Source organism: Lepisosteus oculatus, chromosome 7, assembly GCF_040954835.1.
Source record: "Lepisosteus oculatus isolate fLepOcu1 chromosome 7, fLepOcu1.hap2, whole genome shotgun sequence".
Classification (NCBI taxonomy): Eukaryota; Metazoa; Chordata; class Actinopteri; order Semionotiformes; family Lepisosteidae; genus Lepisosteus; species Lepisosteus oculatus.
In genome coordinates this window covers 54,188,846-54,199,970 of record NC_090702.1, presented here as the reverse complement: position 1 = coordinate 54,199,970, position 11,125 = coordinate 54,188,846, and the positions used below count along the sequence as shown (strand labels likewise).

At 40.1% G+C, this 11,125-nt stretch overlaps 1 protein-coding gene across 2 annotated transcripts; it reads left to right on the top strand.

Moving 5' to 3' along the window:
* The first annotated feature begins 300 nt into the window (after positions 1-300).
* Positions 301-9,501, top strand: fgfr1op2 (FGFR1 oncogene partner 2). 2 transcript variants are annotated; one of them, XM_015351921.2, is made up of 6 exons: positions 301-407; positions 2,520-2,656; positions 3,154-3,271; positions 4,024-4,166; positions 4,777-4,890; positions 7,097-9,501. In XM_015351921.2, exons 2-6 carry the CDS (start codon positions 2,522-2,524, stop codon positions 7,232-7,234), a joined length of 648 nt encoding a protein of 215 aa, XP_015207407.1. In that variant the 5' UTR covers positions 301-407; positions 2,520-2,521; the 3' UTR covers positions 7,235-9,501. The 2 variants fall into 2 exon arrangements, with proteins under 2 accessions (XP_015207407.1, XP_006633127.3); XM_006633064.3 differs by lacking the exon at positions 301-407 and adding an exon at positions 1,610-1,673.
* Positions 9,502-11,125: the final 1,624 nt, after the last annotated feature.

The following is an 11,125-nucleotide window of genomic DNA, read 5'->3' as shown; positions in this document are numbered from 1 at the left end:
AAAAGGTAATTATTTTTAATTGGAGTCTATTTTGTGACTGTTATGGGAGAGAAAGGCTATGTATCAGGGATCTGAAAACTACAACAGAAAACCCTACAGATTAGTGTACAGTATAGTCAGTGAAATGTTTTAGCTTCAGACCTCACCGTGTAAGAAACTAATCAAATTAATTAAAAAATTTTGAAGGTAATATCCTCGATAACCACATTATATGTCTTTTTAAAAAAACACAGAGAGGTTTACTTTTTCTGCTCTGGTGTTACCAAGCGCAGCCCTGACAGTGTGATAAACTACAAATCCCAGACGTCTGTTTGGGTGCCGCATCCGGTGTGCGTGCGCCAATCAACCGGAAAAGCTTTACATAAACAGGAAAAAGATTCCGGACTAAGAGGCGCTGGAGTTCTCAGGTAAGGTTTGAAATTGTGTTATATGTAAAAATAGAAAAGTTAATAGGCCTAATATATAGTTGATTAATGTAGGCATTTATGTTTGAATGTGTACATTTATAAAATTAATTAGGAAGTGCTGTATATTCGGTGCAGCAGTCAGTGATACACTTAATTTAAACTAGATTACGTATTAATCACTTTAGAAATAAAGAAGTTCGCGTCATGAGTATTGCACTTCAGAGTAAACCATTGTGAAAATTAAAATATTTTAATTCAACATAGGCTTTTATGTATCATAATGAACATAGTGCAACAGGGATGACCGTCGACACATTCGTTGTTTTTCTTAACACTGCCAAAAACTTCTGAGGATGTCGAATCGGTTCTCTGGTCTGGATTTTCAGGATTTATAAAACAGTCGGCAGTTGCGTGTCCTTTGGGGGAAAAAATGAATGAATGCTGCCCCCTGTGATAGTGATCGGACAAAATCATTGGACAGAACCGTCGGTTAAGTGTCAGAATAAGGGAAACTTCTTGTTTGCTCATTGGTAGGAGCTGTAGATCAGGCTGTATGTTTGTCTTATTCCAGGATTCAGGGGGTTGGGTTCGACTTATCGATTCCCGGAATACTGTACGCGTTCTGTGTTTCTTTAAATCCCAAACTCTGCCCCACTGATAGTTTAGATATGCTTTAATGGTCCTTAAGAGACTTATAAAAACCGTAGTGGATTATGGTACCGAAGGATGAGAATCTCTCTGCGATCTAGCATTGGAGAAACAACGTGCCTTCTATTAGGACGTGTGTTCTTACTTGTCAGTCCCCACAATTTAATATTAAATAATCCAGGTGGGGCTGCACATTGGTGGTGGATGAGGGGAGTCCCCATTACCTGTAAAGAGCTTTGAGTTGAGTGTCCTGAAAAGCGCTATATAAGTGTAAGCAATTATTATTATTATTAGCGCGTAAGAGTTAATGTTTACTTTAAAGTAAAACCAAGAATGTCTCAACATTACAGTTGATCATTCGGAGATTCTCCTGTGGTCCCCGTGACTGGAGTAGCCTACATGTAGCCCATCAAAGCTGCTGTTGCTGTTCTTGAGCAGCTCTAGCAGATGCCTTGTTCTGTGAATTGAAACATGTGTTTGTGAAGCACAGGCTTTGTAATAGCTCTGGAAACCTAATTCTCCAACGGCAATGTTTTGAAAATTGTACATCTACAGAGACCTTTCTAATAATGGAACAGAAAAAGGATTCACAACACCACAGCCTTCTCATGAAAAAAGGTGAGGCTGTCTACTCAATTCAGATTAGGCCGATAAAGTCTGTTAATAATTAATAATAATAATAATAATAATTGCTTACACTTATATAGCGCTTTTTTGGACACTTCACTCAAAGCGCTTTACAGGTAATGGGGACTCCCCTCCACCACCACCAGTGTGCAGCATCCATCTGGATGATGCAACGGCAGCCATAGTGCGCCAGAACGCTCACCACACATCAGCTATTAGTGGGGAAGAGAGCAGAGTAATGAAGCCAATTGATAGATGGGGATTATTAGGAGGCCATGATTGGTAAGGGCCAATGGGAAATTTGGCCAGGACGCCGGGGTTACACCCCTACTGTTTTCGAGAAACGCCCTGGGATTTTTAATGACCACAGAGAGTCAGGACCTCGGTTTTACGTCTCATCCGAAGGACAGCGCCTGTTTACAGCACAGTGTCCCCGTCACTATACTGGGGCATTAGGACCCACATGGACTGCAAGGTGAGTGCCCCCTGCTGGCCCCACTAACACCTCTTCCAGCAGCAACCTTAGTTTTTCCCAGGAGGTCTCCCATCCAGGTACTGATCAGTTCTTTCTGTGATCACCCTGATTCCAGTTGATTGGTATTGCAGGTGAAGCTGGGGGGTCTGATTCTCTTAGGGTAGTGTATATACATTCTTTCTCATCTTATTTTGCTATGCTATGAATTCTTTCAGAGCGGCGTTGTGATTTCCTCCTTCTTACAGTGGAATCATACGTTCGGAGCATGCCCCCTCTGATCGCTGGGATGCTCTTCACTCGACCTGCTGTGGGGTGTATTCTCTTCACGGTTGTCAAATGGCTATTGTCCCCATGTTTTGCAGAAATGAGCTGTACGATAGACAGAGTTCTGGCTGACGCTAAAGCCCTTGTGGACAGGCTGAGAGACCATGACAGTGCTGCCGAGGTGCTGATTGAGCAGACAACCTCCCTAAACAAGCGAGTTGAAGCAATGAAACAGGTAACGCTGCCTTTCGGCAAACAGCTGTATGCATTTTGTGTCAGAAGTCGGGAAGCAACAGTGAATCACTGAAGAACAAGGGGGTGGATTTCTGTTCTCAGACCACTGTCTGAAGTTAAGGAGCTTTGTGCTTGTGAAATGCATGCCAAAGAAATAGATGAGAGATTTCGATCACTTGGTTGCAACAACACAAGGTGCCTACTAGTGCAAAAGAGCAACCACAAGTGAGAATAGGCCATTTAGCCCAACTAGCGCACCTGACAGTTAGTAGTGAATTGACCTCAAGATCTCATCCAGCTGTTTCTAGAAAAAAAACAGAGTATCAGCTTCAACAACGTGGCTGGGTGGCTTGTTTCAGACTCCCACTACCCTTTGGCAAAGACAGATCTCCTGTTCTCTGCTTTAAATACATTTCCACGTCTCGGTGCACGAAAGCGTATTCATGTTGATGAAATCTGAAGAGGGCTTTTTGAGATGCACCTTTGATTTGCCCTCAGTACCAGGAGGAGATCCAAGAGCTGAACGAGGTGGCAAGACACCGGCCTCGGTCGACCCTGGTCATGGGCATTCAACAGGAGAACCGCCAGATCAGAGACCTGCAGCAGGAGAACAAAGGTGAGACTCGCGTGCCACGAGACGAAACACATCAGCAGAATAATCATTCGTATCTTAGAGAACCACACCTTTTCATCTCTTTTCTTTCCTCTCCATTTGAATGTGTGGCTGCAGTCAGCACCATTCAGACCCGAGTGAAGGCTGATTCCACGCTGCTCAGCAGAAAGAAAGAGCACAAGGCTTCAGCTGCTGAGCGTTTCGGACACTTTCTCACCTGCCGTTGTTCTCCTGTGCTTTATAGCCCTACGTCCTCCCTCTTTCTCCCTCACACCTGAAGAAGGCTCAATAGCCAAAAAACTTTCTTCTTTTTTACTTGTTTCTTTGCAGCTACACAAACCCTTTCAATTGTTCAGATGTGTTAAGTTCTTCAATTTTGTGTAGTTTAAGATGAAGTGAAATCCCATTATTTTTTCCACCTGTCCATTCCTTAAAAATGTCCATTTACTCCTATGATAGAAGTCCTCAGTTCACAAAAATGATCTTCCAGTGAAAGTAAAGGCGTTGTCTTGGGTCACACCTCTTGTTAATATTAGCAAGAAAACAACAGTAGTTGGCAAAGAGTTGGGAAGATTAAGCATTGTCTGAAAGATGTATTGTAAATTGCGATTGTACCTTTAGCAGATTCCTTTTACTGAGTTACTCAAAGTAGTCAGCTTAGTGATTATTTCCTCCCCCTGGCCTACATCAGAAGAACTGAACAGTAAGTGTGTACATTGTAAAAGACTGCTTGTCGTGTCTGCTCTTTTTCACAGAACTGCGCACTTCTTTGGAGGAGCACCAGTCAGCTCTTGAGCTCATCATGAGCAAATACAGGGAGCAGGTCTTCAGGTTGTTAATGGCCAGCAAAAAAGACGACCCTGTCATAATCACAAAGCTGAAAGAGCAGCATTCCAACGTGAGTATCAGATTCACTGTTAGATTTAAAGGACTTTTAACTTTGTGCGGGCTTCTTAAACCTTCTTCTTAAACCATATGTTAGGCATTACCCTTGGCATTCACTTTTACTGATGGCTTTTTTACTGGAATAATCAAGTACCTGACCACCGTGCTGCCCCGGATGCCTGCAGTCAAACACTGTATAGAAAATGATCCTTAAACCCGCTGGCACCTGGAGTGCTTAAAGGTTGTTTTTGTGACTTGGTAACATCCATTGAGACCGATGGGGGTTTTGGATGTAGTATATACTGTATGATGTCATGCTGGATGACATTCATGTACGTAGCTGTGGTGCTTTCTTCAGGTGTCACTGGAAAAATACATTGTATTCTATTGTATGTACACTGGATTAATAATCCCCTTGCAATTACTCCATTTTATTCTCTGCTCTCTTTCTGCACAGGTGTGTTTTAGTGCTGCTTTCTTGCATATGCTTGTGATAGCAGTTTCTTTTTTGGTGCTCCGAAGTAATACAGTAGTTCAGAAATAGTTGCTTTATTGATCATGATATTCGTTTGTGTAACCAGTGGCGTTCTGAATTGTGTCATCAGGCAGATCTGTCTTTGCAGGAAATGCAAGCTCATATTGACAAGATCAGTGAGATGGCGACAGTGATGAAAAAGGCCATTGAACTTGACGAAGACCGGGTCTGTGAAGAGGAGGAACGGATCAGACAACTTGAAGTGAGTGTTCAGTGCCTGAAGAAGCAGCTGCAGCTCTTCCCTGTCCAAAGCCATTGATCCATGTTTGACTGCTCCGCTGGCCTCATTGTATTTCTTTGTGCGATATGAAATACAGATTTCGTTTTACAAGCAGTGGAGTTGTTTGTGATCTATATCCCCCCAGCTGTACTCTCTCCTGAAACGTTTCTATATGGATTTTTGAAAATCTTTAATTGTACAATGTAGTGCTTATCATTAACATTCTTTGCCGGTTCCCCAGTGTTATTCCTCTTGCTGAGGATTTATCTTGCAACACAGATTGTGTTTTTGTAGTTATCATAAACCTTGAAGAGTTCAAGTCAATCCCTGAAAGTGATCTTTTTTTTAATTTTAAATTATTTCTTGCATGCAAACTCTGCCCGTATTATTAACAAAAGTGGACAGCAAAATGAAATGCCCACATCGTCCTCTAAAGGATTGCAGTCGCTTGTTTAAATGAGGGGTCGTTTTTGTGGTTATTTATTTAACTGTGCTCAGTGCTGGGGAGAGTATGTACTGGTCACACTACCAGTGTGAGCAGCAGTTCAGAGTCTCTCCAAAACCACATTTATCAGCAGGAGCTGATCTGCACTGTTAACAACACATGTTGTTTATTGGGGTATTCAATACACTGTGATGTACACAATGCACAAAGGAGTGTGTTTTTAAATGAACCACTACAGAAATGCAGAAAATCTGGATTCAGTGGGAGGTTGCAGAGATTAACCAGTGCGCTCTCTGCCTCTGCACATCTTCTTGTCGCAAATGATAGCAGGATCATTGTTCTTCACTGCTCTCCTGTTGACTGATGGCTTGCGCACAGTTTTTCGTTACTTCTTGCCTTTAGGACACAAATAGTAGTAGCAGGATGTACAGCTCCTGCCTGTGCTGGGTCTGCTGTAGGTGCTTCCTCCTGACCTGTATTCACATCACTCGCAGACCGGCACTCTGCGCTAATAAAGATGTACAGGAAATAATGACAATAAAGCATACTGGCAAAAAAGCGCGAATAGAAGCAGCACTAACTCGAACTTCTGTTTAACTTGTATTTAATCTTTAAAGTGTGCATAAAGCAGATTATGAAAACATGAACTTTGTCTCTTATGATCTTTAAACAGTATATTTATCTCATTCTGTTTGTGTACATGAAATAATCTGTCAGAAGGCCACAGAATCAGGCACTGTACTAAATAACGCCATAATTTTCAGGCATAATATTCACTTAGACTGTTGGTCTATGCTTTACAAGGAAATGTGTCTATAAAGTAAGAGCCTAACCTCATATTGAGAAATCTGGAGTGGCTACTTGGGTGTTGGTGTATTCACCTTTCCTTAAAAAGGAGTCCCATTCTTCAGCTCCTAATAGGGGGTTAGACCATTTTGATGAGAGTTTTTTGAAAGGCAGATTACTGTAGGACTCCCCGCTGTCAGGAGTGCTGATCTGTTAATCCTGAGAGATTTAGGTTACATTTTGTGAATGAGAACAAGTTAATACTGTATGTACTTAAAAACTGAAATCACGCATAATTTAATAAATGAGTAAAGTAACTCTTGAGCAGCTATAGTGAATATAGGAATTAGGGTCTTGCTGGCCAGACCTGTAGAAAATTTCTGTTGAACCCAAGCCCAGGTGTCAGGTCTCATTGTTATATAAATTGCAATAAATGTTTGGTCTCAGCCCACATACGAAATTAATTCATTAATCAAAATGCAGAGCTTTATTTTATCATACCAGATACTACATCACAATCTTACCGCAAGAGTGAAGTCAGAGACTTGCTGTTTTATTTCTTTTAAACATGACTGTATAAAAGACTGTATAAATATAATTATATTTATGTAGATTTTCACATATTTTGAAAGCTACTGTGAAATGGAAAATGCTTTTTTCAAAATCCTAACCTGATGTAAATTTTATTATTCCACAAAAACACAGGAGTTAAGGCACAGTTACTGAATGAATATTATTGAATTTGTTATTGTGATTTCTGTTCATAAGCAGAATGCAAAAGTCTGCTTCTAGCTATACAACATCAGCTTTGATAGTCTTGCTTGCCTGCCCTTGCACTTGCTTGCCCTTATTCATTAATTTTCATCTCGTTTCCTTGATCTGCCGACTCTAAGATATAAATGCCCAGCTGCGCTGACGGTACTGTTCTGGGTTTTCACTCAAAATTCATATTTTCAGCTCGAGAACAAAGGGCTGAGGGAGCTGCTCAATATCAGCCGCGAGGCTTTCTTAACGCTGAAGAAAGACGACACGTCCGAGAGCACCTCGCTGTCCGGCCTGGTGACGAGCACGGACCTGAGCCAGAGGAAGAGCTAGGGGGCCGAGGACCGGCGGCGAACGCACTCGCTCCCCACGGGCGCCGGCGTCAGGAAGCTGTCACGCCGGGCGCAGCCCCTGAGCCTCTGCTTTTTACCTTTCCTAGCTAACTGTGGACGTGAACGCTTGGTCTTGGTTCCGAATTGCATCGTGAACGGACAAAATGATGTGCTCCTTTTACCTTTTTTAACTACTATTGTACAGAGAGATGCATGAATCCTTTAGCTGCAGCTGCAGAGCGGTGAAAGAACAAAGTATTTGTTGTCGAATTTTACCCTGTATGTAAATGTTTCTGGCCATGTGAGAGAACGTATCAGTTAATATATTAACTATTTTATGGTGTTACAGATGACTAAGGGTAAGTCATTTGTAATTCTATAAATGCCACTTACTTATTTCCTGAAGTGAAATGTATCCAAATGTATCATACCATGGGGTATAGCACCAGGTGTGTTCATGAAAATGTCAAGACTGGAATCAGAGTACTGTTCTAACAATAGGTAGAAAATTTTAAAATGACAGATGCAGGTTATCGAAACATAAAGTTCATCATTAAGTTAGTCTTTGTTAAGAAACCTGGACTTCTGCAACGATGATTAGTAACTGCGCAACATCCACACTACTTCGCAGTGTGACACGACACTTTTTTTCCTAAAGGTGTTCTCCCTGCTGTATTTTCTGTCTGGTTTCCTGTAGATTTATATAAAAAAAGGAATTTTAACTTACATGCTGGTAAAATTTGTAGTAATGTTTGCTGTTTTTTTTTAAATTAAATCTTGAATCTTAAAGGCGAGCGGTTCCAGAGAAAGGCATTTCTTCTGAAGTGGATATCGCGCGCCTGTTTCTTTCCGTTTCCCGTACAGAGCTCTTCGATGTCTCTGAGCTCCCCTGAGGGTCTAGTGGGGCAGTATGGGGGATAGTTCATTAGGGCTGCACCTCTGGTTCAGGACAGTGGGTCTTGTGACTGAGGTGGTTGGAGGAGTCTGCCTGCACTTCCTCATTCCTCACTGCGCTCTCCTGTGTGCCGCAGGGTCTGCAGCACACACAAGTGACGGGCAGATCTTCGGCCTTGTATGTGAGAATACTGGGTTGAGCAGAAATCCTGAAGATTTTTGTGGCACTCAGAAATAAGTGTTTATCTGTGCTTTTCACCTATATTTACAAACTGAAGACGATACATTTTTTTTAGGTTATATTATTTTAGAGGAAATGGCAATCATCTTAGTTCTGATAATCGGCATAATCAGCAAGGTGATGACTATTCGTCATCTGATTAATTTCAATGAGACCATCTCATCTACCTTACTGCATTAAGTATTCCAGATGAAGATAATTGAATTGTATGCATTTTTGCAATATGAAACTGATTAAATTACACCAGATTGGATAATCAGCCTACGCATGCTGACCCAGATTGGATAATTACTAAAATGTCATTGTCTACTGCAAATGTACATGCTGTCAAGTTCTGCTAGTCTGCTAAATGCTGTGTGGTTTTCATTATTTATCTCAGATTACAGAAGATATACTTTTAATTGATGACCAAATAACATACTGTAAATAACCAGTTAGTGCTTTATCTCAAATGAAACTGGTGAAGTTCTGTACTGTATAATCAAATGTGTTATGATTTTGGCAACTGAATGTCTCTGAAGAAACTAGGAGGTAGTGTCCTAAATTTTACAATAGCTTGTAAAACATTGCATCATAAAACATGTGTACAACATTTGGAAACAAATAACCCTATCCATGAATTTCAAGTTAAGTGAAATTCTAAAGAAAAGCCTAATTCAGTTCTATCATTCATTTACTTTTACTTTCACCTGCTTAAGAATTCTGCTGTGCTTTTGTAAAGCAGTTTATAAACAGACATTTTGAGAATTGAAATGATTTGTGCCCCGTGCATCTAAAATACTATTTAGTATGAACAATGTAGTCTGCAGTTATTCAACCAATGAAGCAGAAAACAATGGAAACATTAGTATAGACGCAAGGAACACGGATGACTCCCTGTTAAACATTACTATATATATATATGCTATAAAACCACACATCTTCCCTTTGATCAGCCTCATTCATTACAGTACAGCAACTGACAACAGCGGCTTGATATTTATACATAAAAAGATCTTTTTATTGTGAAAAGTAAATATTTTAATGTACAAGAAATGCTATCCAAATATAATGAATGTTTTGGCTTAAAAGGACTGTATAATAACAGGATGTGTATATTTTGATGAATATAAATCTAATAAAATGAGAACTATTACGTGTTGGCTCTTTTTATACAATAAAGTTTAAGGAAAACAGATGCTGCAGGAGTTAAATCGTCTTTAACTCCTTTTAAGCATTACATTGCTTTTTATTTTTTAATAAAAATTCAGAGTGTGACAAGACAAAGGGAACAGCTATACAAAGTGAAAGTGTACAAAAAAAATACATCTACATATGAACACACAAACCAGGCCCCAAGTATTAGTTCTGGGACCTGGTATCTCTAACCGTTATCAGTCATTTGATGGGTAAGTTGGCAGACACCCATTTCATTCATATATGGAATAAATCCTGAATACTAACAAGAGATGGTTCTCTTCAGAATTTGCTCATCGCTGGAACACCATATTTCTCTTTTTCTTGCAACTTGTCAGACCTCAATGTCTCGATGGCTTGAGTTAATTGGTTAAGAAGTCAAGTACAAAACACAACTGTGCATTCCAGATCTCACGCAGATGCTAACTAAAATATGACTCTAAAATTTGTAGGGCCCCGTCACTTGGAAATGTCTACCCATGACATAAATCTGTATTTTGGTACTTCTATATAAGGCTGTGGGCCCATTTATTTAAGTATATTGATCACAGTACCTTCAAAGAAGGGGGTGGCATTTTTGGTTCGACTACGAGTTCAAGGGTTTGTTTTTGTCTTTCACTACGCAAAGTATTGACAAGTTCAATGATTTAAGCTCATGATGACTTACGTACAGGGTGACACCTCTCCTTGAATTCCGAAGTGTTTATGCGAGGGCATTACCTCTGACCATAAAGCATGTGGATCGCTGCAAGCTGAAAAGACCACTTCTTTAAAAGGAGCAAGCACTTCACTCGGGAATCTGACAATTCAACTTCTAAACTTCAGTGTCCCCGGAAGCAGAAAATTACATCAGCTGTGGAACTAATTCTAAATGGTTGTTTGCACAGAATTATTCATGGGCCTTGAAATATCTCCAAAATTAAACAGGTATAATGTCCCCACACACAAACTATAAGACTTAAATTGGCAAGTTATCACTGTTTATATGTTGGACTATTGGAATACTGCAATATTTAAATAATGATCCATGATTTTGATTGGCACTTAAGCTTGATGAACTAGGTTTCACCTCTAAGGGAATATTTTACTAGAAACAAACAAAAGCATCAAGTTAGAGAACTGGAAACATTTTCCACACAAGAAGTGGCTTTGAGGCTGAGACTTCCTTTAGGTAATAGGCTGTTCATTAATGAGCAAGATGCACTCAACAGCGTACAGTTTTCCAAACATCAAACCTTTGTTCCTGCCTTTAGGAGATCTATAGGACAATCCTTTGCAATTAAAGTTTTGTAAATTAATACATGGTAAAAGAACAGCCTCGTCTTTTTTGTGCAAGACATTTTCATACTCATCTGCACAGTTTAATTTGGATGTTTCAATACATCCATATCTATTAATGTATTAAAATGTTGCCAAGTCAGCAAACAGGAGCAATGTACAACAGATGTGCCCAATTAGCAGTTGCCTTTTATGAATAATACTTAACTGGCATACTTGTGAACAAATGCTTTACTTGGCAAAAACCACTGAAGACTGTTAAATTGGCAAGAAAACCAATTTCTCATCTCTAAAAACAAATCT

What these genes read in the sequence shown, in the direction of transcription:
- fgfr1op2 (XM_006633064.3), top strand. Translation starts at nt 1,625, where the DNA reads ATGGAACAGAAAAAGGATTCACAACACCACAGCCTTCTCATGAAAAAA. An exon ending in GAGTTGAAGCAATGAAACAG is followed by an intron (nt 2,657 to 3,153) that starts GTAACGCTGCCT and finishes ATTTGCCCTCAG; the next exon opens with TACCAGGAGGAGATCCAAGA. An exon ending in CCTGCAGCAGGAGAACAAAG is followed by an intron (nt 3,272 to 4,023) that starts GTGAGACTCGCG and finishes TCTTTTTCACAG; the next exon opens with AACTGCGCACTTCTTTGGAG.